This window comes from Electrona antarctica (genome assembly GCF_951216825.1).
Source record: "Electrona antarctica genome assembly, chromosome: 2".
Lineage (NCBI taxonomy): Eukaryota > Metazoa > Chordata > Actinopteri > Myctophiformes > Myctophidae > Electrona > Electrona antarctica.
Window position 1 is genome coordinate 47,685,288 of NC_136807.1, and position 27,152 is coordinate 47,712,439.

The window sequence follows — 27,152 nt, forward strand, 5'->3', positions numbered from 1 at the left end:
CATGTGGTGTTTAAGTCCAGCCCCTTCAGAGCGTTCAGCATCAGTCTGTGAGAGTTTACTTGAGAGAAGGAACAGCAATCTACTATCCGAGACAATAATGGCAGAAGTCGCACCAGCACCAGCTCCGTCACTGGCCAAGGCCGCCAAGAAGAAGGCACCACCCCGACCCAAGAACACCGGCCCCAGCGTCGCTGAGCTGGTCGTCAAGGCCGTGTCCGCCTCCAAGGAGCGGAGCGGTGTGTCCCTGGCTGCGGTCAAGAAGGCTCTGGCTGCCGGCGGCTACGATGTTGAGAAGAACAAGTCCCGCGTTAAGATCGCCGTCAAGAGCCTGGTCGCTAAAGGCACCCTGGTCCAGCTCAAAGGCACCGGGGCTTCTGGCTCTTTCAAGATGAACAAGGCAGAAGCGGTGAAGGTAAAGAAACCTATTGCTAAGAAAGCAGTTAAAGCAAAGAAGCCTGCTTCAGTCAAGAAACCCGCAGCAGCTAAGAAGCCCAAGAAGGTGGCAGCAAAGAAGCCCGCAGCCGCCAAGAAATCACCCAAGAAAGCCAAGAAGCCTGCCGCCAAGAAAGTAGCAGCTAAAAGCCCGAAGAAGGCCGCCAAGAGCCCCAAGAAAGTGGCTAAGTTCTTAGCCAGGCTAAGATACTTCATTATGTGCCATGCTGCAAAGCAAATGTACAGAGCGAGCGATTTACATTAAATTTACAAAAAGCATGGCAATACATCACATACATAGAAAGTAGTAAATGCGTAAGCTAAGAACGTAACAGTGGAATGGACGAGGACCGTGTTTCTCCATATACATTTTCGATATTGTTTTAGTTTTATTCAAAGGTCTGTTCGTTTTTGGTTAAATCAAAACGTGAAAGCTCTGATAATAATCAGTCATCATAGGGTTAGGGTACATACAATGCAATTCGAATCTAGTGTTGTCTACATAACACGATATAAGTCCAAGCTCCAGCCAAGAAGGTTGCCAAACCCAAGGCAGCAAAGAAGGCCGCTCCCAAAAAGAAGTAAACTGCCTGCTCCATCTTTATACCCACAAAAGGCTCTTTTAAGAGCCGACCACATTATTTTATAAGAGTATACTATCCTCACTTTTTACGTCATGGTCACATGTTGGCACTGGAAGCTTATGGCTTTATATTAATACATTTTCGTATACATTTTTGCCTTATGACTCCTTTTGTTCTAAATAACACTAGGGGGCACGCTATGAAAGGCAAAGCCATTTTATTAGTCACGTAATCAAATCAATACATTCAGTTAGAACATTTTGCAAATCCCCCCCACCCCTAATACATATTGACATCAATATTTTTGAAGCCATCAATCAATGGGCCATTTGCTTTTAATGAAAAGCATGTACACCCAGGTTGGTGTTTTTCTATATACTGTAGAAGAGTGATAAACACATCTTACAAAATGTCTTGTGTTGGGTGACATTGCGTGAAGACTATTAGTTGTGTGGCCCAATGTTCTGCATGACTCCTTTTGTTCTAAATAACACTATGAGGGGGGGCACGCTACTATGAAAGGCAAAGCCATTTTATTTCAACAAGTCAATTAAATGTGCTTTACACAGAACATCAAGCAATGGTGTTCCAAAACTATGGAATGCACTTCCCATTACAATCAGAACTGCAGCCTCACTCCCAATATTCCGCTATAGTCTGAAAACCCACCTTTTCAGACTCCATCATGGCCCGTAGCACTTACACTACCCCCTTAGATAGCACTTTATGTAGACTTATAGATTGGTTGGATAGGGGCGGGCATATATGTTTACCCTAAAGGTGATCATCTCGTTTTTATTTGTACTTTATTATCACGGCCAGGGCACGCAACACATTGATTATTATTGTATCAAGGGTCGCGAGAGAGAGAGAGAGAGAGAGAGAGAGAGAGAGAGAGAGAGAGACATTCCCACTCCCCCCCTCTCTCTCTAACACACACACACACACACACACACACACACACACACACACACACACACACACACACACACACACACACACACACACACACACACACACACACACACACACACACACACACACACCCACACACACACACACACACACACACACACACGCACACACAGTTTAACGTAACAATTTATGTATGTCCACACACGGAAAGCATACAGGAACACAAACCGTGCTCAGGTATTCAGCCATGTATATTATCTTTTTAGTGATAGATAGCATTCCATTTAGCTATGTTTTTTGGTAGTCTCTTTCCAGTCGTCAGGTATAGCTTTCTTTTTGTTTTCTTATAATCTGGTTAAATCCAATGGGTTTACCGCCTGGCATATAGTCCCTGGACCAGCTGACATAGGGGGCATCCCTGTAGGTTTTCTCTATGATTGACCACCTTTATTTTAGGCGGTCCTGAAATGTAATCGCTCTCTTCATTATTTTGATGAGTGGGTATTAATGAGTGGGTATCGCCTGGACTCACCACTGACCAATCAGAGAACAACGGCGTCTCAGAAGCGCAAATAAAAGCAGAAGTTTGCGGCTGCAATAAGCATTCTATTCTCAACTTCTTTGGAAGAGAACAAGACAAGATACAATGGCAAGAACTAAGAAGCAGACCGCTCGTATGTCCACCGGCGGCAAAGCGCCCAGGAAACTGCTCGCCACCAAGGCAGCTCGTAAGAGCGCGCCGGCAACCGGTGGAGTGAAGAAACCTCACCGTTACCGTCCAGGTACAGTGGCTCTGAGGGAGATCCTGCTTATCCGCAAGCTGCTCTTCCAGCGCCTGGTGCGGGAGATGACCGGCCTGACCGGTGTGGTGGTCGTGGAGTCTCCTCTCTGCCCGCGTCTCCCCGTGGAACGTGTCTCCACAGAGCGGCCCGGTTCCATCCTGGACCGTGATGACAAACTGAACTGTTTCTCTCCCGAGAAACAGCTCTCCCCGCCCGACTCAAAGCGCGCCGTCGGGTGGTATGTTTGTCCAGAGGAGATGCCCGGCCCGGAGCGGATCGATTACCTGCTGAAAAAAATGGACGAGGACCGTGTTTCTCCATATACATTTTCGATATTGAATTAGTTTTATTCAAAGGTCTGTTAGTTTTTGGTTAAATCAAAACGTGAAAGCTCTGATAATAATCAGTCATCATAGGGTTAGGGTACATACAATGCAAAAAGAAGTAAACTGCCTGCTCCATCTTTATACCCACAAAAGGCTCTTTGAAGAGCCGACCACATTATTTTATAATAAAGTATCCTCACTTTTTACGTCATGGTCACATGTTGGCACTGGAAGCTTATGGCTTTATATTAATACATTTTCGTATACATTTTTTTTGCCTTACGAGCAAAAATATGGACCCTTTCTAAAATATTCATTGCTAATATTATGTATTGCAAACATAATTTCTGCTGCTGACCTATCTATGATGCTCTCATTGCTCTGATCCAAAACAGTACAACACAATATTCAATGCATGGCATTACATTACATCAGATAATGAATACATGTCATCAGATTAATACATCAAAGTTACTCACGTAATCAAATCAATACATTCAGTTAGAACATTTTGCAAATCCCCCCCACCCCTAATAAATATTGACATCAATATTTGTGAAGCCATCAATCAATGGGCCATTTGCTTTTAATGAAAAGCACACCCAGGTTGGTGTTTTTCTATATACTGTAGAAGAGTGATAAACACATCTTACAAAATGTCTTGTGTTGGGTGACATTGCGTGAAGACTATTAGTTGTGTGGCCCAATGTTCTGCATGAGATGCAGCTTCTCATTTTAGGGGGGGTCCTTTTACACATACATAGGCCTACATCAATGCATACACGCACGCACGCACGCACACACACACACACACACACACACACACACACACACACACACACACACACACACACACACACACACACACACACACACACACACACTCATTTGTTCATATCACGCTGACCCATTCGTTTTGGGATATGTATCCCGGTGGTAATCATTAAAAAATTAAATTTCTTTAAGGTCCCATGAGTTATGTTTATTGGACTTTAGATAACCTTTGAACTCAGTACGGGGCATCAAATGGGAGATTGGACTACATTTTATTGCAGATTAACTCCTGGTGACTGGATTCAGGAGTTGTGCAGCTGTACAATGACAGCGTCCTCAACCCCCACGCGCTTTGAGAAGCCACTGATACTAGACATGTAGATTAGATTTAAACCAAAACTCTAGACTTGCTTGGTACAGAAGAGTCTCATTCCGCACCCATTCCAGGACGATGAAGTGTGAACAACTGCTGGTTTTGGTGTGAAGCATCTTGTTGAGTTCAATACAATGAAACAATGCCTCCCCTTTCTATGTATGTGATGTATTGCCATGCTTTTTGTAAATTTAATGTAAATCGCTCTGGATTAAGAGTGTCTGCTAAACGCATACATTGTAATTGTAATTGTAATGGAAATGTGTGAAATGGCACTAGGGAAGAAGTATGCCTATATATATTTGTATTTTATACAGAGTACAATGAGTACATTTGCTTTGCAGCATGGCACATAATGAAGTATCTTAGCCTGGCTAATAAGCCAGACTAATATCACACAACACTGGCAGGCTTTTCTTTTTTTGCCAACGGCTGATTCGGTCTGGTTTATTAACCAGGCTAGAAGTATCTAGGCCTACCTGAGAAGTGTCTCCATAATCAAATATACATACAGTTTATAGAAGATTTAAACACTCTTAGTTTTCTGATCACAGTGAGTTATTTGTCCAAATTAAAATTAACCAAGTTTTCCAACAGCTGGCATTCTGTCATTGGAAGTTGGGATCAACTCCACCATCATGCTTTCCTTGAACAGGAGTGTGTTTACTGCGTTCAGAAAACATTATATTTATAGCAAAACGGATGACATAACAAAATCATAGTTTATGGTATCACGTCACCAGGAATGTCTACTAAATTGATTGTGAGTATTGTTGTTATTAGAACATAGTTTACAATATTTTAGAAGAAAAATGACAAAGGCAACACTTTGATCTGACTCTAGACAGGTGATGTTTTGAGGTTATTACTAAAAAGGAGTGCACTGCTTTCATCTTAGATATACATTCATGATAGAAAGGCACATGTGTGTCAGCTCTTTGTCGCATTAAATAATATACACAGTAGTTTGTTATAACTTGTTTTAATCGAGGAGAAAACACAAGTGGCACAAGAGAGAAGAGGGCCTTTGTGTGTTGACTCTACATGGTTCTCATGTGGTGTTTAAGTCCAGCCCCTTCAGAGCGTTCAGCATCAGTCTGTGAGAGTTTACTTGAGAGAAGGAACAGCAATCTACTATCCGAGACAATAATGGCAGAAGTCGCACCAGCACCAGCTCCGTCACTGGCCAAGGCCGCCAAGAAGAAGGCACCACCCCGACCCAAGAACACCGGCCCCAGCGTCGCTGAGCTGGTCGTCAAGGCCGTGTCCGCCTCCAAGGAGCGGAGCGGTGTGTCCCTGGCTGCGGTCAAGAAGGCTCTGGCTGCCGGCGGCTACGATGTTGAGAAGAACAAGTCCCGCGTTAAGATCGCCGTCAAGAGCCTGGTCGCTAAAGGCACCCTGGTCCAGCTCAAAGGCACCGGGGCTTCTGGCTCTTTCAAGATGAACAAGGCAGAAGCGGTGAAGGTAAAGAAACCTATTGCTAAGAAAGCAGTTAAAGCAAAGAAGCCTGCTTCAGTCAAGAAACCCGCAGCAGCTAAGAAGCCCAAGAAGGTGGCAGCAAAGAAGCCCGCAGCCGCCAAGAAATCACCCAAGAAAGCCAAGAAGCCTGCCGCCAAGAAAGTAGCAGCTAAAAGCCCGAAGAAGGCCGCCAAGAGCCCCAAGAAAGTGGCTAAGAAGCCCGCAACAGCGGGCTTCTTAGCCAGGCTAAGATACTTCATTATGTGCCATGCTGCAAAGCAAATGTACAGAGCGAGCGATTTACATTAAATTTACAAAAAGCATGGCAATACATCACATACATAGAAAGTAGTAAATGCGTAAGCTAAGAACGTAACAGTGGAATGGACGAGGACCGTGTTTCTCCATATACATTTTCGATATTGTTTTAGTTTTATTCAAAGGTCTGTTCGTTTTTGGTTAAATCAAAACGTGAAAGCTCTGATAATAATCAGTCATCATAGGGTTAGGGTACATACAATGCAATTCGAATCTAGTGTTGTCTACATAACACGATATAAGTCCAAGCTCCAGCCAAGAAGGTTGCCAAACCCAAGGCAGCAAAGAAGGCCGCTCCCAAAAAGAAGTAAACTGCCTGCTCCATCTTTATACCCACAAAAGGCTCTTTTAAGAGCCGACCACATTATTTTATAAGAGTATACTATCCTCACTTTTTACGTCATGGTCACATGTTGGCACTGGAAGCTTATGGCTTTATATTAATACATTTTCGTATACATTTTTTTTGCCTTATGACTCCTTTTGTTCTAAATAACACTAGGGGGCACGCTATGAAAGGCAAAGCCATTTTATTAGTCACGTAATCAAATCAATACATTCAGTTAGAACATTTTGCAAATCCCCCCCACCCCTAATACATATTGACATCAATATTTTTGAAGCCATCAATCAATGGGCCATTTGCTTTTAATGAAAAGCATGTACACCCAGGTTGGTGTTTTTCTATATACTGTAGAAGAGTGATAAACACATCTTACAAAATGTCTTGTGTTGGGTGACATTGCGTGAAGACTATTAGTTGTGTGGCCCAATGTTCTGCATGACTCCTTTTGTTCTAAATAACACTATGAGGGGGGGCACGCTACTATGAAAGGCAAAGCCATTTTATTTCAACAAGTCAATTAAATGTGCTTTACACAGAACATCAAGCAATGGTGTTCCAAAACTATGGAATGCACTTCCCATTACAATCAGAACTGCAGCCTCACTCCCAATATTCCGCTATAGTCTGAAAACCCACCTTTTCAGACTCCATCATGGCCCGTAGCACTTACACTACCCCCTTAGATAGCACTTTATGTAGACTTATAGATTGGTTGGATAGGGGCGGGCATATATGTTTACCCTAAAGGTGATCATCTCGTTTTTATTTGTACTTTATTATCACGGCCAGGGCACGCAACACATTGATTATTATTGTATCAAGGGTCGCGAGAGAGAGAGAGAGAGAGAGAGAGAGAGAGAGAGAGAGAGAGACATTCCCACTCCCCCCCCTCTCTCTCTAACACACACACACACACACACACACACACACACACACACACACACACACACACACACACACACACACACACACACACACACACACACACCCACACACACACACACACACACACACACACGCACACACAGTTTAACGTAACAATTTATGTATGTCCACACACGGAAAGCATACAGGAACACAAACCGTGCTCAGGTATTCAGCCATGTATATTATCTTTTTAGTGATAGATAGCATTCCATTTAGCTATGTTTTTTGGTAGTCTCTTTCCAGTCGTCAGGTATAGCTTTCTTTTTGTTTTCTTATAATCTGGTTAAATCCAATGGGTTTACCGCCTGGCATATAGTCCCTGGACCAGCTGACATAGGGGGCATCCCTGTAGGTTTTCTCTATGATTGACCACCTTTATTTTAGGCGGTCCTGAAATGTAATCGCTCTCTTCATTATTTTGATGAGTGGGTATTAATGAGTGGGTATCGCCTGGACTCACCACTGACCAATCAGAGAACAACGGCGTCTCAGAAGCGCAAATAAAAGCAGAAGTTTGCGGCTGCAATAAGCATTCTATTCTCAACTTCTTTGGAAGAGAACAAGACAAGATACAATGGCAAGAACTAAGAAGCAGACCGCTCGTATGTCCACCGGCGGCAAAGCGCCCAGGAAACTGCTCGCCACCAAGGCAGCTCGTAAGAGCGCGCCGGCAACCGGTGGAGTGAAGAAACCTCACCGTTACCGTCCAGGTACAGTGGCTCTGAGGGAGATCCTGCTTATCCGCAAGCTGCTCTTCCAGCGCCTGGTGCGGGAGATGACCGGCCTGACCGGTGTGGTGGTCGTGGAGTCTCCTCTCTGCCCGCGTCTCCCCGTGGAACGTGTCTCCACAGAGCGGCCCGGTTCCATCCTGGACCGTGATGACAAACTGAACTGTTTCTCTCCCGAGAAACAGCTCTCCCCGCCCGACTCAAAGCGCGCCGTCGGGTGGTATGTTTGTCCAGAGGAGATGCCCGGCCCGGAGCGGATCGATTACCTGCTGAAAAAAATGGACGAGGACCGTGTTTCTCCATATACATTTTCGATATTGAATTAGTTTTATTCAAAGGTCTGTTAGTTTTTGGTTAAATCAAAACGTGAAAGCTCTGATAATAATCAGTCATCATAGGGTTAGGGTACATACAATGCAAAAAGAAGTAAACTGCCTGCTCCATCTTTATACCCACAAAAGGCTCTTTGAAGAGCCGACCACATTATTTTATAAGAGTATCCTCACTTTTTACGTCATGGTCACATGTTGGCACTGGAAGCTTATGGCTTTATATTAATACATTTTCGTATACATTTTTTTTGCCTTACGAGCAAAAATATGGACCCTTTCTAAAATATTCATTGCTAATATTATGTATTGCAAACATAATTTCTGCTGCTGACCTATCTATGATGCTCTCATTGCTCTGATCCAAAACAGTACAACACAATATTCAATGCATGGCATTACATTACATCAGATAATGAATACATGTCATCAGATTAATACATCAAAGTTACTCACGTAATCAAATCAATACATTCAGTTAGAACATTTTGCAAATCCCCCCCACCCCTAATAAATATTGACATCAATATTTGTGAAGCCATCAATCAATGGGCCATTTGCTTTTAATGAAAAGCACACCCAGGTTGGTGTTTTTCTATATACTGTAGAAGAGTGATAAACACATCTTACAAAATGTCTTGTGTTGGGTGACATTGCGTGAAGACTATTAGTTGTGTGGCCCAATGTTCTGCATGAGATGCAGCTTCTCATTTTAGGGGGGGTCCTTTTACACATACATAGGCCTACATCAATGCATACACGCACGCACGCACGCACACACACACACACACACACACACACACACACACACACACACACACACACACACACACACACACACACACACACACACACACACACACACACACACACACACACACACACACACACACACACACACACACACACACACTCATTTGTTCATATCACGCTGACCCATTCGTTTTGGGATATGTATCCCGGTGGTAATCATTAAAAAAATAAATTTCTTTAAGGTCCCATGAGTTATGTTTATTGGACTTTAGATAACCTTTGAACTCAGTACGGGGCATCAAATGGGAGATTGGACTACATTTTATTGCAGATTAACTCCTGGTGACTGGATTCAGGAGTTGTGCAGCTGTACAATGACAGCGTCCTCAACCCCCACGCGCTTTGAGAAGCCACTGATACTAGACATGTAGATTAGATTTAAACCAAAACTCTAGACTTGCTTGGTACAGAAGAGTCTCATTCCGCACCCATTCCAGGACGATGAAGTGTGAACAACTGCTGGTTTTGGTGTGAAGCATCTTGTTGAGTTCAATACAATGAAACAATGCCTCCCCTTTCTATGTATGTGATGTATTGCCATGCTTTTTGTAAATTTAATGTAAATCGCTCTGGATTAAGAGTGTCTGCTAAACGCATACATTGTAATTGTAATTGTAATGGAAATGTGTGAAATGGCACTAGGGAAGAAGTATGCCTATATATATTTGTATTTTATACAGAGTACAATGAGTACATTTGCTTTGCAGCATGGCACATAATGAAGTATCTTAGCCTGGCTAATAAGCCAGACTAATATCACACAACACTGGCAGGCTTTTCTTTTTTTGCCAACGGCTGATTCGGTCTGGTTTATTAACCAGGCTAGAAGTATCTAGGCCTACCTGAGAAGTGTCTCCATAATCAAATATACATACAGTTTATAGAAGATTTAAACACTCTTAGTTTTCTGATCACAGTGAGTTATTTGTCCAAATTAAAATTAACCAAGTTTTCCAACAGCTGGCATTCTGTCATTGGAAGTTGGGATCAACTCCACCATCATGCTTTCCTTGAACAGGAGTGTGTTTACTGCGAAAACATTATATTTATAGCAAAACGGATGACATAACAAAATCATAGTTTATGGTATCACGTCACCAGGAATGTCTACTAAATTGATTGTGAGTATTGTTGTTATTAGAACATAGTTTACAATATTTTAGAAGAAAAATGACAAAGGCAACACTTTGATCTGACTCTAGACAGGTGATGTTTTGAGGTTATTACTAAAAAGGAGTGCACTGCTTTCATCTTAGATATACATTCATGATAGAAAGGCACATGTGTGTCAGCTCTTTGTCGCATTAAATAATATACACAGTAGTTTGTTATAACTTGTTTTAATCGAGGAGAAAACACAAGTGGCACAAGAGAGAAGAGGGCCTTTGTGTGTTGACTCTACATGGTTCTCATGTGGTGTTTAAGTCCAGCCCCTTCAGAGCGTTCAGCATCAGTCTGTGAGAGTTTACTTGAGAGAAGGAACAGCAATCTACTATCCGAGACAATAATGGCAGAAGTCGCACCAGCACCAGCTCCGTCACTGGCCAAGGCCGCCAAGAAGAAGGCACCACCCCGACCCAAGAACACCGGCCCCAGCGTCGCTGAGCTGGTCGTCAAGGCCGTGTCCGCCTCCAAGGAGCGGAGCGGTGTGTCCCTGGCTGCGGTCAAGAAGGCTCTGGCTGCCGGCGGCTACGATGTTGAGAAGAACAAGTCCCGCGTTAAGATCGCCGTCAAGAGCCTGGTCGCTAAAGGCACCCTGGTCCAGCTCAAAGGCACCGGGGCTTCTGGCTCTTTCAAGATGAACAAGGCAGAAGCGGTGAAGGTAAAGAAACCTATTGCTAAGAAAGCAGTTAAAGCAAAGAAGCCTGCTTCAGTCAAGAAACCCGCAGCAGCTAAGAAGCCCAAGAAGGTGGCAGCAAAGAAGCCCGCAGCCGCCAATAAATCACCCAAGAAAGCCAAGAAGCCTGCCGCCAAGAAAGTAGCAGCTAAAAGCCCGAAGAAGGCCGCCAAGAGCCCCAAGAAAGTGGCTAAGAAGCCCGCAGCAGCGGGCTTCTTAGCCAAGCTAAGATACTTCATTATGTGCCATGCTGCAAAGCAAATGTACAGAGCGAGCGATTTACATTAAATTTACAAAAAGCATGGCAATACATCACATACATAGAAAGTAGTACATGCGTAAGCTAAGAACGTAACAGTGGAATGGACGAGGACCGTGTTTCTCCATATACATTTTCGATATTGTTTTAGTTTTATTCAAAGGTCTGTTCGTTTTTGGTTAAATCAAAACGTGAAAGCTCTGATAATAATCAGTCATCATAGGGTTAGGGTACATACAATGCAATTCGAATCTAGTGTTGTCTACATAACACGATATAAGTCCAAGCTCCAGCCAAGAAGGTTGCCAAACCCAAGGCAGCAAAGAAGGCCGCTCCCAAAAAGAAGTAAACTGCCTGCTCCATCTTTATACCCACAAAAGGCTCTTTTAAGAGCCGACCACATTATTTTATAAGAGTATACTATCCTCACTTTTTACGTCATGGTCACATGTTGGCACTGGAAGCTTATGGCTTTATATTAATACATTTTCGTATACATTTTTTTTGCCTTATGACTCCTTTTGTTCTAAATAACACTAGGGGGCACGCTATGAAAGGCAAAGCCATTTTATTAGTCACGTAATCAAATCAATACATTCAGTTAGAACATTTTGCAAATCCCCCCCACCCCTAATACATATTGACATCAATATTTTTGAAGCCATCAATCAATGGGCCATTTGCTTTTAATGAAAAGCATGTACACCCAGGTTGGTGTTTTTCTATATACTGTAGAAGAGTGATAAACACATCTTACAAAATGTCTTGTGTTGGGTGACATTGCGTGAAGACTATTAGTTGTGTGGCCCAATGTTCTGCATGACTCCTTTTGTTCTAAATAACACTATGAGGGGGGGCACGCTACTATGAAAGGCAAAGCCATTTTATTTCAACAAGTCAATTAAATGTGCTTTACACAGAACATCAAGCAATGGTGTTCCAAAACTATGGAATGCACTTCCCATTACAATCAGAACTGCAGCCTCACTCCCAATATTCCGCTATAGTCTGAAAACCCACCTTTTCAGACTCCATCATGGCCCGTAGCACTTACACTACCCCCTTAGATAGCACTTTATGTAGACTTATAGATTGGTTGGATAGGGGCGGGCATATATGTTTACCCTAAAGGTGATCATCTCGTTTTTATTTGTACTTTATTATCACGGCCAGGGCACGCAACACATTGATTATTATTGTATCAAGGGTCGCGAGAGAGAGAGAGAGAGAGAGAGAGAGAGAGAGAGAGACATTCCCACTCCCCCCCCTCTCTCTCTAACACACACACACACACACACACACACACACACACACACACACACACACACACACACACACACACACACACACACACACACACACACACGCACACACAGTTTAACGTAACAATTTATGTATGTCCACACACGGAAAGCATACAGGAACACAAACCGTGCTCAGGTATTCAGCCATGTATATTATCTTTTTAGTGATAGATAGCATTCCATTTAGCTATGTTTTTTGGTAGTCTCTTTCCAGTCGTCAGGTATAGCTTTCTTTTTGTTTTCTTATAATCTGGTTAAATCCAATGGGTTTACCGCCTGGCATATAGTCCCTGGACCAGCTGACATAGGGGGCATCCCTGTAGGTTTTCTCTATGATTGACCACCTTTATTTTAGGCGGTCCTGAAATGTAATCGCTCTCTTCATTATTTTGATGAGTGGGTATTAATGAGTGGGTATCGCCTGGACTCACCACTGACCAATCAGAGAACAACGGCGTCTCAGAAGCACAAATAAAAGCAGAAGTTTGCGGCTGCAATAAGCATTCTATTCTCAACTTCTTTGGAAGAGAACAAGACAAGATACAATGGCAAGAACTAAGAAGCAGACCGCTCGTATGTCCACCGGCGGCAAAGCGCCCAGGAAACTGCTCGCCACCAAGGCAGCTCGTAAGAGCGCGCCGGCAACCGGTGGAGTGAAGAAACCTCACCGTTACCGTCCAGGTACAGTGGCTCTGAGGGAGATCCTGCTTATCCGCAAGCTGCTCTTCCAGCGCCTGGTGCGGGAGATGACCGGCCTGACCGGTGTGGTGGTCGTGGAGTCTCCTCTCTGCCCGCGTCTCCCCGTGGAACGTGTCTCCACAGAGCGGCCCGGTTCCATCCTGGACCGTGATGACAAACTGAACTGTTTCTCTCCAGAGAAACAGCTCTCCCCGCCCGACTCAAAGCGCGCCGTCGGGTGGTATGTTTGTCCAGAGGAGATGCCCGGCCCGGAGCGGATCGATTACCTGCTGAAAAAAATGGACGAGGACCGTGTTTCTCCATATACATTTTCGATATTGAATTAGTTTTATTCAAAGGTCTGTTAGTTTTTGGTTAAATCAAAACGTGAAAGCTCTGATAATAATCAGTCATCATAGGGTTAGGGTACATACAATGCAAAAAGAAGTAAACTGCCTGCTCCATCTTTATACCCACAAAAGGCTCTTTTAAGAGCCGACCACATTATTTTATAAGAGTATCCTCACTTTTTACGTCATGGTCACATGTTGGCACTGGAAGCTTATGGCTTTATATTAATACATTTTCGTATACATTTTTTTTGCCTTACGAGCAAAAATATGGACCCTTTCTAAAATATTCATTGCTAATATTATGTATTGCAAACATAATTTCTGCTGCTGACCTATCTATGATGCTCTCATTGCTCTGATCCAAAACAGTACAACACAATATTCAATGCATGGCATTACATTACATCAGATAATGAATACATGTCATCAGATTAATACATCAAAGTTACTCACGTAATCAAATCAATACATTCAGTTAGAACATTTTGCAAATCCCCCCCACCCCTAATAAATATTGACATCAATATTTGTGAAGCCATCAATCAATGGGCCATTTGCTTTTAATGAAAAGCACACCCAGGTTGGTGTTTTTCTATATACTGTAGAAGAGTGATAAACACATCTTACAAAATGTCTTGTGTTGGGTGACATTGCGTGAAGACTATTAGTTGTGTGGCCCAATGTTCTGCATGAGATGCAGCTTCTCATTTTAGGGGGGGTCCTTTTACACATACATAGGCCTACATCAATGCATACACGCACGCACGCACGCACACACACACACACACACACACACACACACACACACACACACACACACACACATACTGGTTTTTGTGGTTTGTGGGGACCAACATTTTTTTCATCCCTCGTGGGGACCACCCTTTCTAAAGGTTATACAGCTATGACAAAAATCAGGTATAACAACTATGGCTTTGTAAGCTTATACACGACTTTAAATATCAGAATTGATGAAGTAATTGCTGGACCATGCCATATGGGGACTTGTGAAAAATCTGGTTAACATGGTTGATGGGGACCTCATTTGAATATCATTTAAATAATTCACACAAGGTCCGCTCTAATGTGATTAATGGGGACCTTGCAACAAGTGTAATTACTAACTAGTAAAACGCCCTTAATGACTTAATACTAGTATTAAAATGTTATTGCCTTCTTTCATGTCCAATTAATTTGTAATTAAGTTATTAAGGTAACATACCATATGAATCCATTTGGGAAAATAATAATAATAATAATAATTCAAAACCATAACCAATTCAAAAATAGCTAAAACATAATTCAGTTTTCCAATTAAAAAATCACACCCGTGTGAACTGAGTGGTGTAAGGTTTTATATAGCATGATCAGCTGTGGTCTGACGTAATGTCTGACGTTAAAGATCTTTGGCTAGGTAGACTCGTCTTCTGATGTGATGATTTGTGCACAACACATTTTGAGCTTGTAGACTGCTATTTTTGACAGTATATGCATTGTGACCCCCTGGAGTGACTGAAAATATAGTGGCCCTCTCCATGATCAAAGTTGCCCAACCCTGACATAGATAATGCACAATGTTGACATAAATAAATGACACATAAATTGTAGAACAACAATTTTAATTGTACAAGCGAACAAATTGGTACTAATATCCTGACTACGCCACCTCCCGCTTGTTGAGGGGGCAGGAGGAACCCCTAGAGTGTAAACTTTGACCAACTTCCCCTTTAACAGGAACAATGTACGAGAGGCATTTGTGGAAAATGTAACAACTTTATTTATATATAACTACACAGTATATATTAAAAGGTTAGGGCAATACATCAGTGAGGCAGATAAGATAATAAAGTGAAAAGTATATAATTAGCTCAAATACATTTGGGGAAAGAAAGGGGACAGGCCTAGCACGAAAAACAACTTGTGCAATACAACAATAAAATCAATACAAAACATGCAGTGCAGGGGGTTAACAAATACACACCAATAAAACCCAAACCAATAAAAGACAGTCATACTAAATAGTAGATAGATAGTAGGTATTTAGAACACACTTTCAGTTCTGTGATATATGGGGACATTTAACACACTTTAAGCTAATGTGCATCACAGGGCCATATAAAAACACACACACAAACAAACAAACAAACACACATCTTAAAACATGCATCTTGGGGACTCCGTGCTAAATGTGCATCATGGGGACGTCTTCTGAAGTTTCAATTATTTTGCCTTCAAGCTTGCATAAATACACACACACATCTTAAAACATGCATATTGGGTACCCCGTGCTAATGTGCATCATGGGGACGTCTTCTGATGTTTCAATTATTCTGCCTATTATGTGATCTACAATATTTAGACTTTTAATGCCCTTTACATTAGGCTAATGTGCGTCACGGGGACATACATGCTGTTAGAGTTCTCAACGGGCCTGACAATAAAGCCTGGACCCGAACTGGTCCAACCCAAGGCTTGGCCCGGCCCGAAACATTACCATAATGTTAAGTCTGATAAGCCCCAGTAAAGGAAAAACCACCACCAGTTGGCTGCGGCTATGTTGTTAAATTTACATCATTATACCGAGTGAGTGTGTGAGAGAACGGACAGTCATACTAGACATTAGGACATTACACAACATCCTTGTAAGGTGTGCTCTCCCCATTTACCTTTTCAATGGAAGTGGATGTCTTGGCAACTGCTGGAGCCATGTGTGTCTGTGGGGGAGTCTCCACCCCCTGTTGCAGGCATGCCATTCAACATCTGTTTAGAATAAGATTCATTGAATATTTAAAAGAGTTAGGCATGTGAAAGTAGTGCACTTGACTATCAATGTTGAATGCACTTATTGGAAGTTGCTTTGGATAAAAGCGAGTTCGAAATAACTCATGTAAGATAATGTTACTAGTATTACAACATCCTGATGTAGTCCAATATACCATTTTGTTACATAGTAGGTATTTAGAACACACTTTCAGTTCTGTGATATATGGGGACATTTAACACACTTTAAGCTAATGTGCATCACGGGGACATATAAATACACACACACAAACAAACACACACATCTTAAAACATGCATCTTGGGGACTCCGTGCTAAATGTGCATCATGGGGACGTCTTCTGAAGTTTCAATTATTTTGCCTTCAAGCTTGCATAAATACACACACACATCTTAAAACATGCATATTGGGTACCCCGTGCTAATGTGCATCATGGGGTCGTCTTCTGATATTTCAATTATTCTGCCTATTATGTGATCTACAATATTTAGACTTTTAATGCCCTTTACATTAGGCTAATGTGCGTCACGGGGACATACATGCTGTTAGAGTTCTCAACGGGCCTGACAATAAAGCCTGGACCCGAACTGGTCCAACCCAAGGCTTGGCCCGGCCCGAAACATTACCATAATGTTAAGTCTGATAAGCCCCAGTAAAGGAAAAAACACCACCAGTTGGCTGCGGCTATGTTGTTAAATTTACATCATTATACCGAGTGAGTGTGTGAGAGAACGGACAGTCATACTAGACATTAGGACATTACACAACATCCTTGTAAGGTGTGCTCTCCCCATTTACCTTTTCAATGGAAGTGGATGTCTTGGCAACTGCTGGAGCCATGTGTGTCTGTGGGGGAGTCTCCACCCCCTGTTGCAGGCATGCCATTCAACATCTGTTTAGAATAAGATTCATTGAATATTTAAAAGAGTTAGGCATGTGAAAGTAGTGCACTTGACTATCAATGTTGAATGCACTTATTGGAAGTTGCTTTGGATAAAAGCGAGTTCGAAATAACTCATGTAAGATAATGTTACTAGTATTACAACATCCTGATGTAGTCCAATATACCATTTTGTTACATAGTAGGTATTTAGAACACACTTTCAGTTCTGTGATATATGGGGACATTTAACACACTTTAAGCTAATGTGCATCACGGGGACATATAAATACACACACACAAACAAACACACACATATCTTAAAACATGCATCTTGGGGACTCCGTGCTAAATGTGCATCATGGGGACGTCTTCTGAAGTTTCAATTATTTTGCCTTCAAGCTTGCATAAATACACACACACATCTTAAAACATGCATATTGGGTACCCCGTGCTAATGTGCATCATGGGGTCGTCTTCTGATGTTTCAATTATTCTGCCTATTATGTGATCTACAATATTTAGACTTTTAATGCCCTTTACATTAGGCTAATGTGCGTCACGGGGACATACATGCTGTTAGAGTTCTCAACGGGCCTGACAATAAAGCCTGGACCCGAACTGGTCCAACCCAAGGCTTGGCCCGGCCCGAAACATTACCATAATGTTAAGTCTGATAAGCCCCAGTAAAGGAAAAAACACCACCAGTTGGCTGCGGCTATGTTGTTAAATTTACATCATTATACCGAGTGAGTGTGTGAGAGAACGGACAGTCATACTAGACATTAGGACATTACACAACATCCTTGTAAGGTGTGCTCTCCCCATTTACCTTTTCAATGGAAGTGGATGTCTTGGCAACTGCTGGAGCCATGTGTGTCTGTGGGGGAGTCTCCACCCCCTGTTGCAGGCATGCCATTCAACATCTGTTTAGAATAAGATTCATTGAATATTTAAAAGAGTTAGGCATGTGAAAGTAGTGCACTTGACTATCAATGTTGAATGCACTTATTGGAAGTTGCTTTGGATAAAAGCGAGTTCGAAATAACTCATGTAAGATAATGTTACTAGTATTACAACATCCTGATGTAGTCCAATATACCATTTTGTTACATAGTAGGTATTTAGAACACACTTTCAGTTCTGTGATATATGGGGACATTTAACACACTCTAAGCTAATGTGCATCACGGGGACATATAAATACACACACACAAACAAACACACACATATCTTAAAACATGCATCTTGGGGACTCCGTGCTAAATGTGCATCATGGGGACGTCTTCTGAAGTTTCAATTATTTTGCCTTCAAGCTTGCATAAATACACACACACATCTTAAAACATGCATATTGGGTACCCCGTGCTAATGTGCATCATGGGGTCGTCTTCTGATGTTTCAATTATTCTGCCTATTATGTGATCTACAATATTTAGACTTTTAATGCCCTTTACATTAGGCTAATGTGCGTCACGGGGACATACATGCTGTTAGAGTTCTCAACGGGCCTGACAATAAAGCCTGGACCCGAACTGGTCCAACCCAAGGCTTGGCCTGGCCCGAAACATTACCATAATGTTAAGTCTGATAAGCCCCAGTAAAGGAAAAAACACCACCAGTTGGCTGCGGCTATGTTGTTAAATTTACATCATTATACCGAGTGAGTGTGTGAGAGAACGGACAGTCATACTAGACATTAGGACATTACACAACATCATTGTAAGGTGTGCTCTCCCCATTTACCTTTTCAATGGAAGTGGATGTCTTGGCAACTGCTGGAGCCATGTGTGTCTGTGGGGGAGTCTCCAACCCCTGTTGCAGGCATGCCATTCAACATCTGTTTAGAATAAGATTCATTGAATATTTAAAAGAGTTAGGCATGTGAAAGTAGTGCACTTGACTATCAATGTTGAATGCACTTATTGGAAGTTGCTTTGGATAAAAGCGAGTTCGAAATAACTCATGTAAGATAATGTTACTAGTATTACAACATCCTGATGTAGTCCAATATACCATTTTGTTACATAGTAGGTATTTAGAACACACTTTCAGTTCTGTGATATATGGGGACATTTAACACACTTTAAGCTAATGTGCATCACGGGGACATATAAATACACACACACAAACAAACACACACACATCTTAAAACATGCATCTTGGGGACTCCGTGCTAAATGTGCATCATGGGGACGTCTTCTGAAGTTTCAATATTTTGCCTTCAAGCTTGCATAAATACACACACACACACACACACATCTTAAAACATGCATATTGGGGACCCCGTGCTAATGTGCATCATGGGGTCGTCTTCTGATGTTTCAATTATTCTGCCTATTATGTGATCTACAATATTTAGACTTTTAATGCCCTTTACTTTAGGCTAATGTGCGTCACGGGGACATACATGCTGTTAGAGTTCTCAACGGGCCTGACAATTAAAGCCTGGACCCGAACTGGTCAAACCCAAGGCTTAGCCCGGCCCGAAACATTACTATAATGTTAAGTCTGATAAGCCCCAGTAAAGGAAAAAACACCACCAGTTGGCTGCAGCTATGTTGTTAAATTGAAATAATTATACCGAGTGAGTGTGTGAGAGAACGGACAGTCATACTAAATAGTAGATAGATTGTAGGTATTTAGAACACACTTTCAGTTTTGTGATATATGGGGACATTTAACACACTTTAAGCTAATGTGCATCACGGGGACATATAAATACACACACAAACCAACACACACACACACATCTTAAAACATGCATCTTGGGGACTCCGTGCTAAATGTGCATCACGGGGACGTCTTCTGAAGTTTCAATTATTTTGCCTTCAAGCTTGCATAAATACACACACACACACACATCTTAAAACATGCATATTGGGGACCCCGTGCTAATGTGCATCATGGGGTCGTCTTCTGATGTTTCAATTATTCTGCCTATTATGTGATCTACAATATTTAGACTTTTAATGCCCTTTACTTTAGGCTAATGTGCGTCACGGGGACATACATGCTGTTAGAGTTCTCAACGGGCCTGACAATAAAGCCTGGACCCGAACTGGTCCAACCCAAGACTTGGCCCGGCCCGAAACATTAACATAATGTTAAGTCTGATAAGCCCCAGTAAAGGAAAAAACACCACTAATTGGCTGCGGCTATGTTGTTAAATTTACATCATTATACCGAGTGAGTGTGTGAGAGAACGGACAGTCATACTAGACATTAGGACATTACACAACATCCTTGTAAGGTGTGCTCTCCCCATTTACCTTTTCAATGGAAGTGGATGTCTTGGCAACTGCTGGAGCCATGTGTGTCTGTGGGGGAGTCTCCACCCCCTGTTGCAGTCATGTCATTCAACATCTGTTTAGAATAAGATTCATTGAATATTTAAAAGAGTTAGGCATGTGAAAGTAGTGCACTTGACTATCAATGTTGAATGCACTTATTGGAAGTTGCTTTGGATAAAAGCGAGTTCGAAATAACTCATGTAAGATAATGTTACTAGTATTACAACATCCTGATGTAGTCCAATATACCATTTTGTTACATAGTAGGTATTTAGAACACACTTTCAGTTCTGTGATATATGGGGACATTTAACACACTCTAAGCTAATGTGCATCACGGGGACATATAAATACACACACACAAACAAACACACACATATCTTAAAACATGCATCTTGGGGACTCCGTGCTAAATGTGCATCATGGGGACGTCTTCTGAAGTTTCAATTATTTTGCCTTCAAGCTTGCATAAATACACACACACATCTTAAAACATGCATATTGGGTACCCCGTGCTAATGTGCATCATGGGGTCGTCTTCTGATGTTTCAATTATTCTGCCTATTATGTGATCTACAATATTTAGACTTTTAATGCCCTTTACATTAGGCTAATGTGCGTCACGGGGACATACATGCTGTTAGAGTTCTCAACGGGCCTGACAATAAAGCCTGGACCCGAACTGGTCCAACCCAAGGCTTGGCCTGGCCCGAAACATTACCATAATGTTAAGTCTGATAAGCCCCAGTAAAGGAAAAAACACCACCAGTTGGCTGCGGCTATGTTGTTAAATTTACATCATTATACCGAGTGAGTGTGTGAGAGAACGGACAGTCATACTAGACATTAGGACATTACACAACATCATTGTAAGGTGTGCTCTCCCCATTTACCTTTTCAATGGAAGTGGATGTCTTGGCAACTGCTGGAGCCATGTGTGTCTGTGGGGGAGTCTCCACCCCCTGTTGCAGGCATGCCATTCAACATCTGTTTAGAATAAGATTCATTGAATATTTAAAAGAGTTAGGCATGTGAAAGTAGTGCACTTGACTATCAATGTTGAATGCACTTATTGGAAGTTGCTTTGGATAAAAGCGAGTTCGAAATAACTCATGTAAGATAATGTTACTAGTATTACAACATCCTGATGTAGTCCAATATACCATTTTGTTACATAGTAGGTATTTAGAACACACTTTCAGTTCTGTGATATATGGGGACATTTAACACACTTTAAGCTAATGTGCATCACGGGGACATATAAATACACACACACAAACAAACACACACACATCTTAAAACATGCATCTTGGGGACTCCGTGCTAAATGTGCATCATGGGGACGTCTTCTGAAGTTTCAATATTTTGCCTTCAAGCTTGCATAAATACACACGCACACACACACACACACACATCTTAAAACATGCATATTGGGGACCCCGTGCTAATGTGCATCATGGGGTCGTCTTCTGATGTTTCAATTATTCTGCCTATTATGTGATCTACAATATTTAGACTTTTAATGCCCTTTACTTTAGGCTAATGTGCGTCACGGGGACATACATGCTGTTAGAGTTCTCAACGGGCCTGACAATTAAAGCCTGGACCCGAACTGGTCAAACCCAAGGCTTAGCCCGGCCCGAAACATTACTATAATGTTAAGTCTGATAAGCCCCAGTAAAGGAAAAAACACCACCAGTTGGCTGCAGCTATGTTGTTAAATTGAAATAATTATACCGAGTGAGTGTGTGAGAGAACGGACAGTCATACTAAATAGTAGATAGATTGTAGGTATTTAGAACACACTTTCAGTTTTGTGATATATGGGGACATTTAACACACTTTAAGCTAATGTGCATCACGGGGACATATAAATACACACACAAACCAACACACACACACATCTTAAAACATGCATCTTGGGGACTCCGTGCTAAATGTGCATCACGGGGACGTCTTCTGAAGTTTCAATTATTTTGCCTTCAAGCTTGCATAAATACACACACACACACACATCTTAAAACATGCATATTGGGGACCCCGTGCTAATGTGCATCATGGGGTCGTCTTCTGATGTTTCAATTATTCTGCCTATTATGTGATCTACAATATTTAGACTTTTAATGCCCTTTACTTTAGGCTAATGTGCGTCACGGGGACATACATGCTGTTAGAGTTCTCAACGGGCCTGACAATAAAGCCTGGACCCGAACTGGTCCAACCCAAGACTTGGCCCGGCCCGAAACATTAACATAATGTTAAGTCTGATAAGCCCCAGTAAAGGAAAAAACACCACCAATTGGCTGCGGCTATGTTGTTAAATTTACATCATTATACCGAGTGAGTGTGTGAGAGAACGGACAGTCATACTAGACATTAGGACATTACACAACATCCTTGTAAGGTGTGCTCTCCCCATTTACCTTTTCAATGGAAGTGGATGTCTTGGCAACTGCTGGAGCCATGTGTGTCTGTGGGGGAGTCTCCACCCCCTGTTGCAGGCATGTCATTCAACATCTGTTTAGAATAAGATTCATTGAATATTTAAAAGAGTTAGGCATGTGAAAGTAGTGCACTTGACTATCAATGTTGAATGCACTTATTGGAAGTTGCTTTGGATAAAAGCGAGTTCGAAATAACTCATGTAAGATAATGTTACTAGTATTACAACATCCTGATGTAGTCCAATATACCATTTTGTTACATAGTAGGTATTTAGAACACACTTTCAGTTCTGTGATATATGGGGACCTTTAACACACTTTAAGCTAATGTGCATCACGGGGACATATAAATACATACACACAAACAAACACACACACATCTTAAAACATGCATCTTGGGGACTCCGTGCTAAATGTGTATCATGGGGACATCTTCTGAAGTTTCAATATTTTGCCTTCAAGCTTGCATAAATACACACACACACACACACACATCTTAAAACATGCATATTGGGGACCCCGTGCTAACGTGCATCATGGGGTCGTCTTCTGATGTTTCAATTATTCTGCCTATTATGTGATCTACAATATTTAGACTTTTAATGCCCTTTACTTTAGGCTAATGTGCGTCACGGGGACATACATGCTGTTCGAGTTCTCAACGGTCCTGACAATTAAAGCCTGGACCCGAACTGGTCAAACCCAAGGCTTAGCCCGGCCCGAAACATTACCATAATGTTAAGTCTGATAAGCCCCAGTAAAGGAAAAAACACCACCAGTTGGCTGCGGCTATGTTGTTAAAGGGTAAGACCACTTTTGTAGAGGTTTGGGTTGTGTAGTTACCTTGCCATGATGTAACTCCAAATGTGGACAAGAAATCAAAAATAATTTCTCCAGTGATTAGAAATTGATAATTCAAAATATGCTCCTCATTGACTTACATTGTACGCTGAAACAGCTCTCAAAGTCACTCTTTTAGTACGTAAACAAACACAAACAAAGTTGTTTCAGACAATATAGAGCAACACCAAAACTCATGTGGTTTTATTTCTTCATAAAAATGGTAACTTCCTGTTGATTTGTCCATTTTTATTCAGAAGAAAACCCGGATTGGATCCATGGATCCGGATCCAGATCTTCATATAGTAAAATCAACAGGAAGTTACCATTTTTATGAAGAAATAAAACCACATGAGTTTTGGTGTTGCTCTATATTGTCTGAAACAACTTTGTTTGTGTTTGTTTACGTACTAAAAGAGTGACTTTGAGAGCTGTTTCAGCGTACAATGTAAGTCAATGAGGAGCATATTTTGAATTATCAATTTCTAATCACTGGAGAAATTATTTTTGATTTCTTGTCCACATTTGGAGTTACATCATGGCAAGGTAACTACACATCCCAAACCTCTACAAAAGTGGTCTTACCCTTTAAATTGACATAATTATACAGAGTGAGTGTGTGAGAGAACGGACAGTCATACTAAATAGTAGATAGATAGTAGGTATTTAGAACACACTTTCAGTTTTGTGATATATGGGGACATTTAACACACTTTAAGCTAATGTGCATCACGGGGACATATAAATACACACACAAACAAACACACACACACATCTTAAAACATGCATCTTGGGGACTCCGTGCTAAATGTGCATCACGGGGACGTCTTCTGAAGTTTCAATTATTTTGCCTTCAAGCTTGCATAAATACACACACACACACACATCTTAAAACATGCATATTGGGGACCCCGTGCTAATGTGCATCATGGGGACGTCTTCTAATGTTTCAATTATTCTGCCTATTACCATTTTCTTTAATATCACATCATTGCAGAGTCACTGGCTGCACTGCTACAGTGCTACACAGAAAGACAGCAGCTAAAGGAAGCTAATGCTACAACACTACAAACTGGACCAAACTCAACATATATACTTTATACAGTAGAAAGTCCTAACACAAAAACGAAATTGTATACCCATTCTGACTATTTTCACAGAAAATAATAGCAAAAAAAAACGTTTCAGGAGCCCACATTGGATTACATTACATGAAATTACCACCAAACAACATCATCCTTATATCTGAAGCTAAACTGAAGCTAAGTATCTTAACTTCATCACAAAATTATTTGTGTTACAAAACAGTAGTTTTAAGGTCATTACTAACCTGAAAGTACAGGAAAAGCAATCCCTCTAACTGATCTAAACTGTCTTCAGCCCATGTGAGCCATTTGAGCTAACTTAGCTAACTGAGCTAGCTTAATAATCAGAGCTAATTCACAAAATGTTATGAGCTAACTTAGCTAACTGAGCTATCTTAATAATCAGAGCTAATTCACAAAATGTTATGGTCAAATACTGGTTATAGTGATCTTTCAAATATCTGTGGTTGAGCACTGTTTTTATTAATTGTTCATTCAGAAAAAAATAGCTTACCTTGTGTTTTGCTTTTGCTTCCATCTTCACTGCCTTGTTCTGGAATCTCCTGTTCTGTTAACACTCAATTTGATGGTATAATCCCTCCTTGTGGGGAACAGGGTGGGTGGGGCCACATAATGATGTGGGTGCGGCCACAAAAGTGTGTGTGAGAATGTAATGAGTGCAATAGCAGCTAAAACCCTTAGGGGGAGATACTGAGCACCACTTACACACACACGATGATCAAAAAACGTCCCTTATGGGCCAAGGCTAAAAACCTCACAGGCACATATAAAGCATCTCCTGGGTTGGTTTTTTAACGGTTTCCCTCATGGGGACTAGGTTTTTTGTCCCCATACCGTAACTGGTCCCCATGACGTGACTGTGTAAACAGATTTGTGTCCCCACAAAGATATAAAAACCAGTGCACACACACACACACACACACACACACACACACACACACACACACACACACACACACACACACACACTCATTTGTTCATATCACGCTGACCCATTCGTTTTGGGATATGTATCCCGGTGGTAATCATTAAAAAATTAAATTTCTTTAAGGTCCATGAGTTATGTTTATTGGACTTTAGATAACCTTTGAACTCAGTACGGGGCATCAAATGGGAGATTGGACTACATTTTATTGCAGATTAACTCCTGGTGACTGGATTCAGGAGTTGTGCAGCTGTACAATGACAGCGTCCTCAACCCCCACGCGCTTTGAGAAGCCACTGATACTAGACATGTAGATTAGATTTTAACCAAAACTCTAGACTTGCTTGGTACAGAAGAGTCTCATTCCGCACCCATTCCAGGACGATGAAGTGTGAACAACTGCTGGTTTTGGTGTGAAGCATCTTGTTGAGTTCAATACAATGAAACAATGCCTCCCCTTTCTATGTATGTGATGTATTGCCATGCTTTTTGTAAATTTAATGTAAATCGCTCTGGATTAAGAGTGTCTGCTAAACGCATACATTGTAATTGTAATTGTAATGGAAATGTGTGAAATGGCACTAGGGAAGAAGTATGCCTATATATATTTGTATTTTATACAGAGTACAATGAGTACATTTGCTTTGCAGCATGGCACATAATGAAGTATCTTAGCCTGGCTAATAAGCCAGACTAATATCACACAACACTGGCAGGCTTTTCTTTTTTTGCCAACGGCTGATTCGGTCTGGTTTATTAACCAGGCTAGAAGTATCTAGGCCTACCTGAGAAGTGTCTCCATAATCAAATATACATACAGTTTATAGAAGATTTAAACACTCTTAGTTTTCTGATCACAGTGAGTTATTTGTCCAAATTAAAATTAACCAAGTTTTCCAACAGCTGGCATTCTGTCATTGGAAGTTGGGATCAACTCCACCATCATGCTTTCCTTGAACAGGAGTGTGTTTACTGCGTTCAGAAAACATTATATTTATAGCAAAACGGATGACATAACAAAATCATAGTTTATGGTATCACGTCACCAGGAATGTCTACTAAATTGATTGTGAGTATTGTTGTTATTAGAACATAGTTTACAATATTTTAGAAGAAAAATGACAAAGGCAACACTTTGATCTGACTCTAGACAGGTGATGTTTTGAGGTTATTACTAAAAAGGAGTGCACTGCTTTCATCTTAGATATACATTCATGATAGAAAGGCACATGTGTGTCAGCTCTTTGTCGCATTAAATAATATACACAGTAGTTTGTTATAACTTGTTTTAATCGAGGAGAAAACACAAGTGGCACAAGAGAGAAGAGGGCCTTTGTGTGTTGACTCT

The 27,152-nt window shown here is 41.4% G+C and overlaps 1 protein-coding gene across 1 annotated transcript; it reads left to right on the forward strand.

The window, feature by feature from the left end:
- Nucleotides 1–97: 97 nt before the first annotated feature.
- LOC306933625 (uncharacterized protein) lies at nt 98–26,104 on the forward strand (the record flags this gene model as incomplete). The annotated part of the gene is made up of 4 exons (XM_079515942.1): nt 98–610; nt 5,336–5,806; nt 10,970–11,166; nt 26,098–26,104. The coding sequence occupies 4 exons, from the start codon at nt 98–100 to the stop codon at nt 26,102–26,104; spliced, it is 1,188 nt and encodes a 395-aa protein (XP_079372068.1).
- Between the last annotated feature and the right edge of the window lie 1,048 nt (nt 26,105–27,152).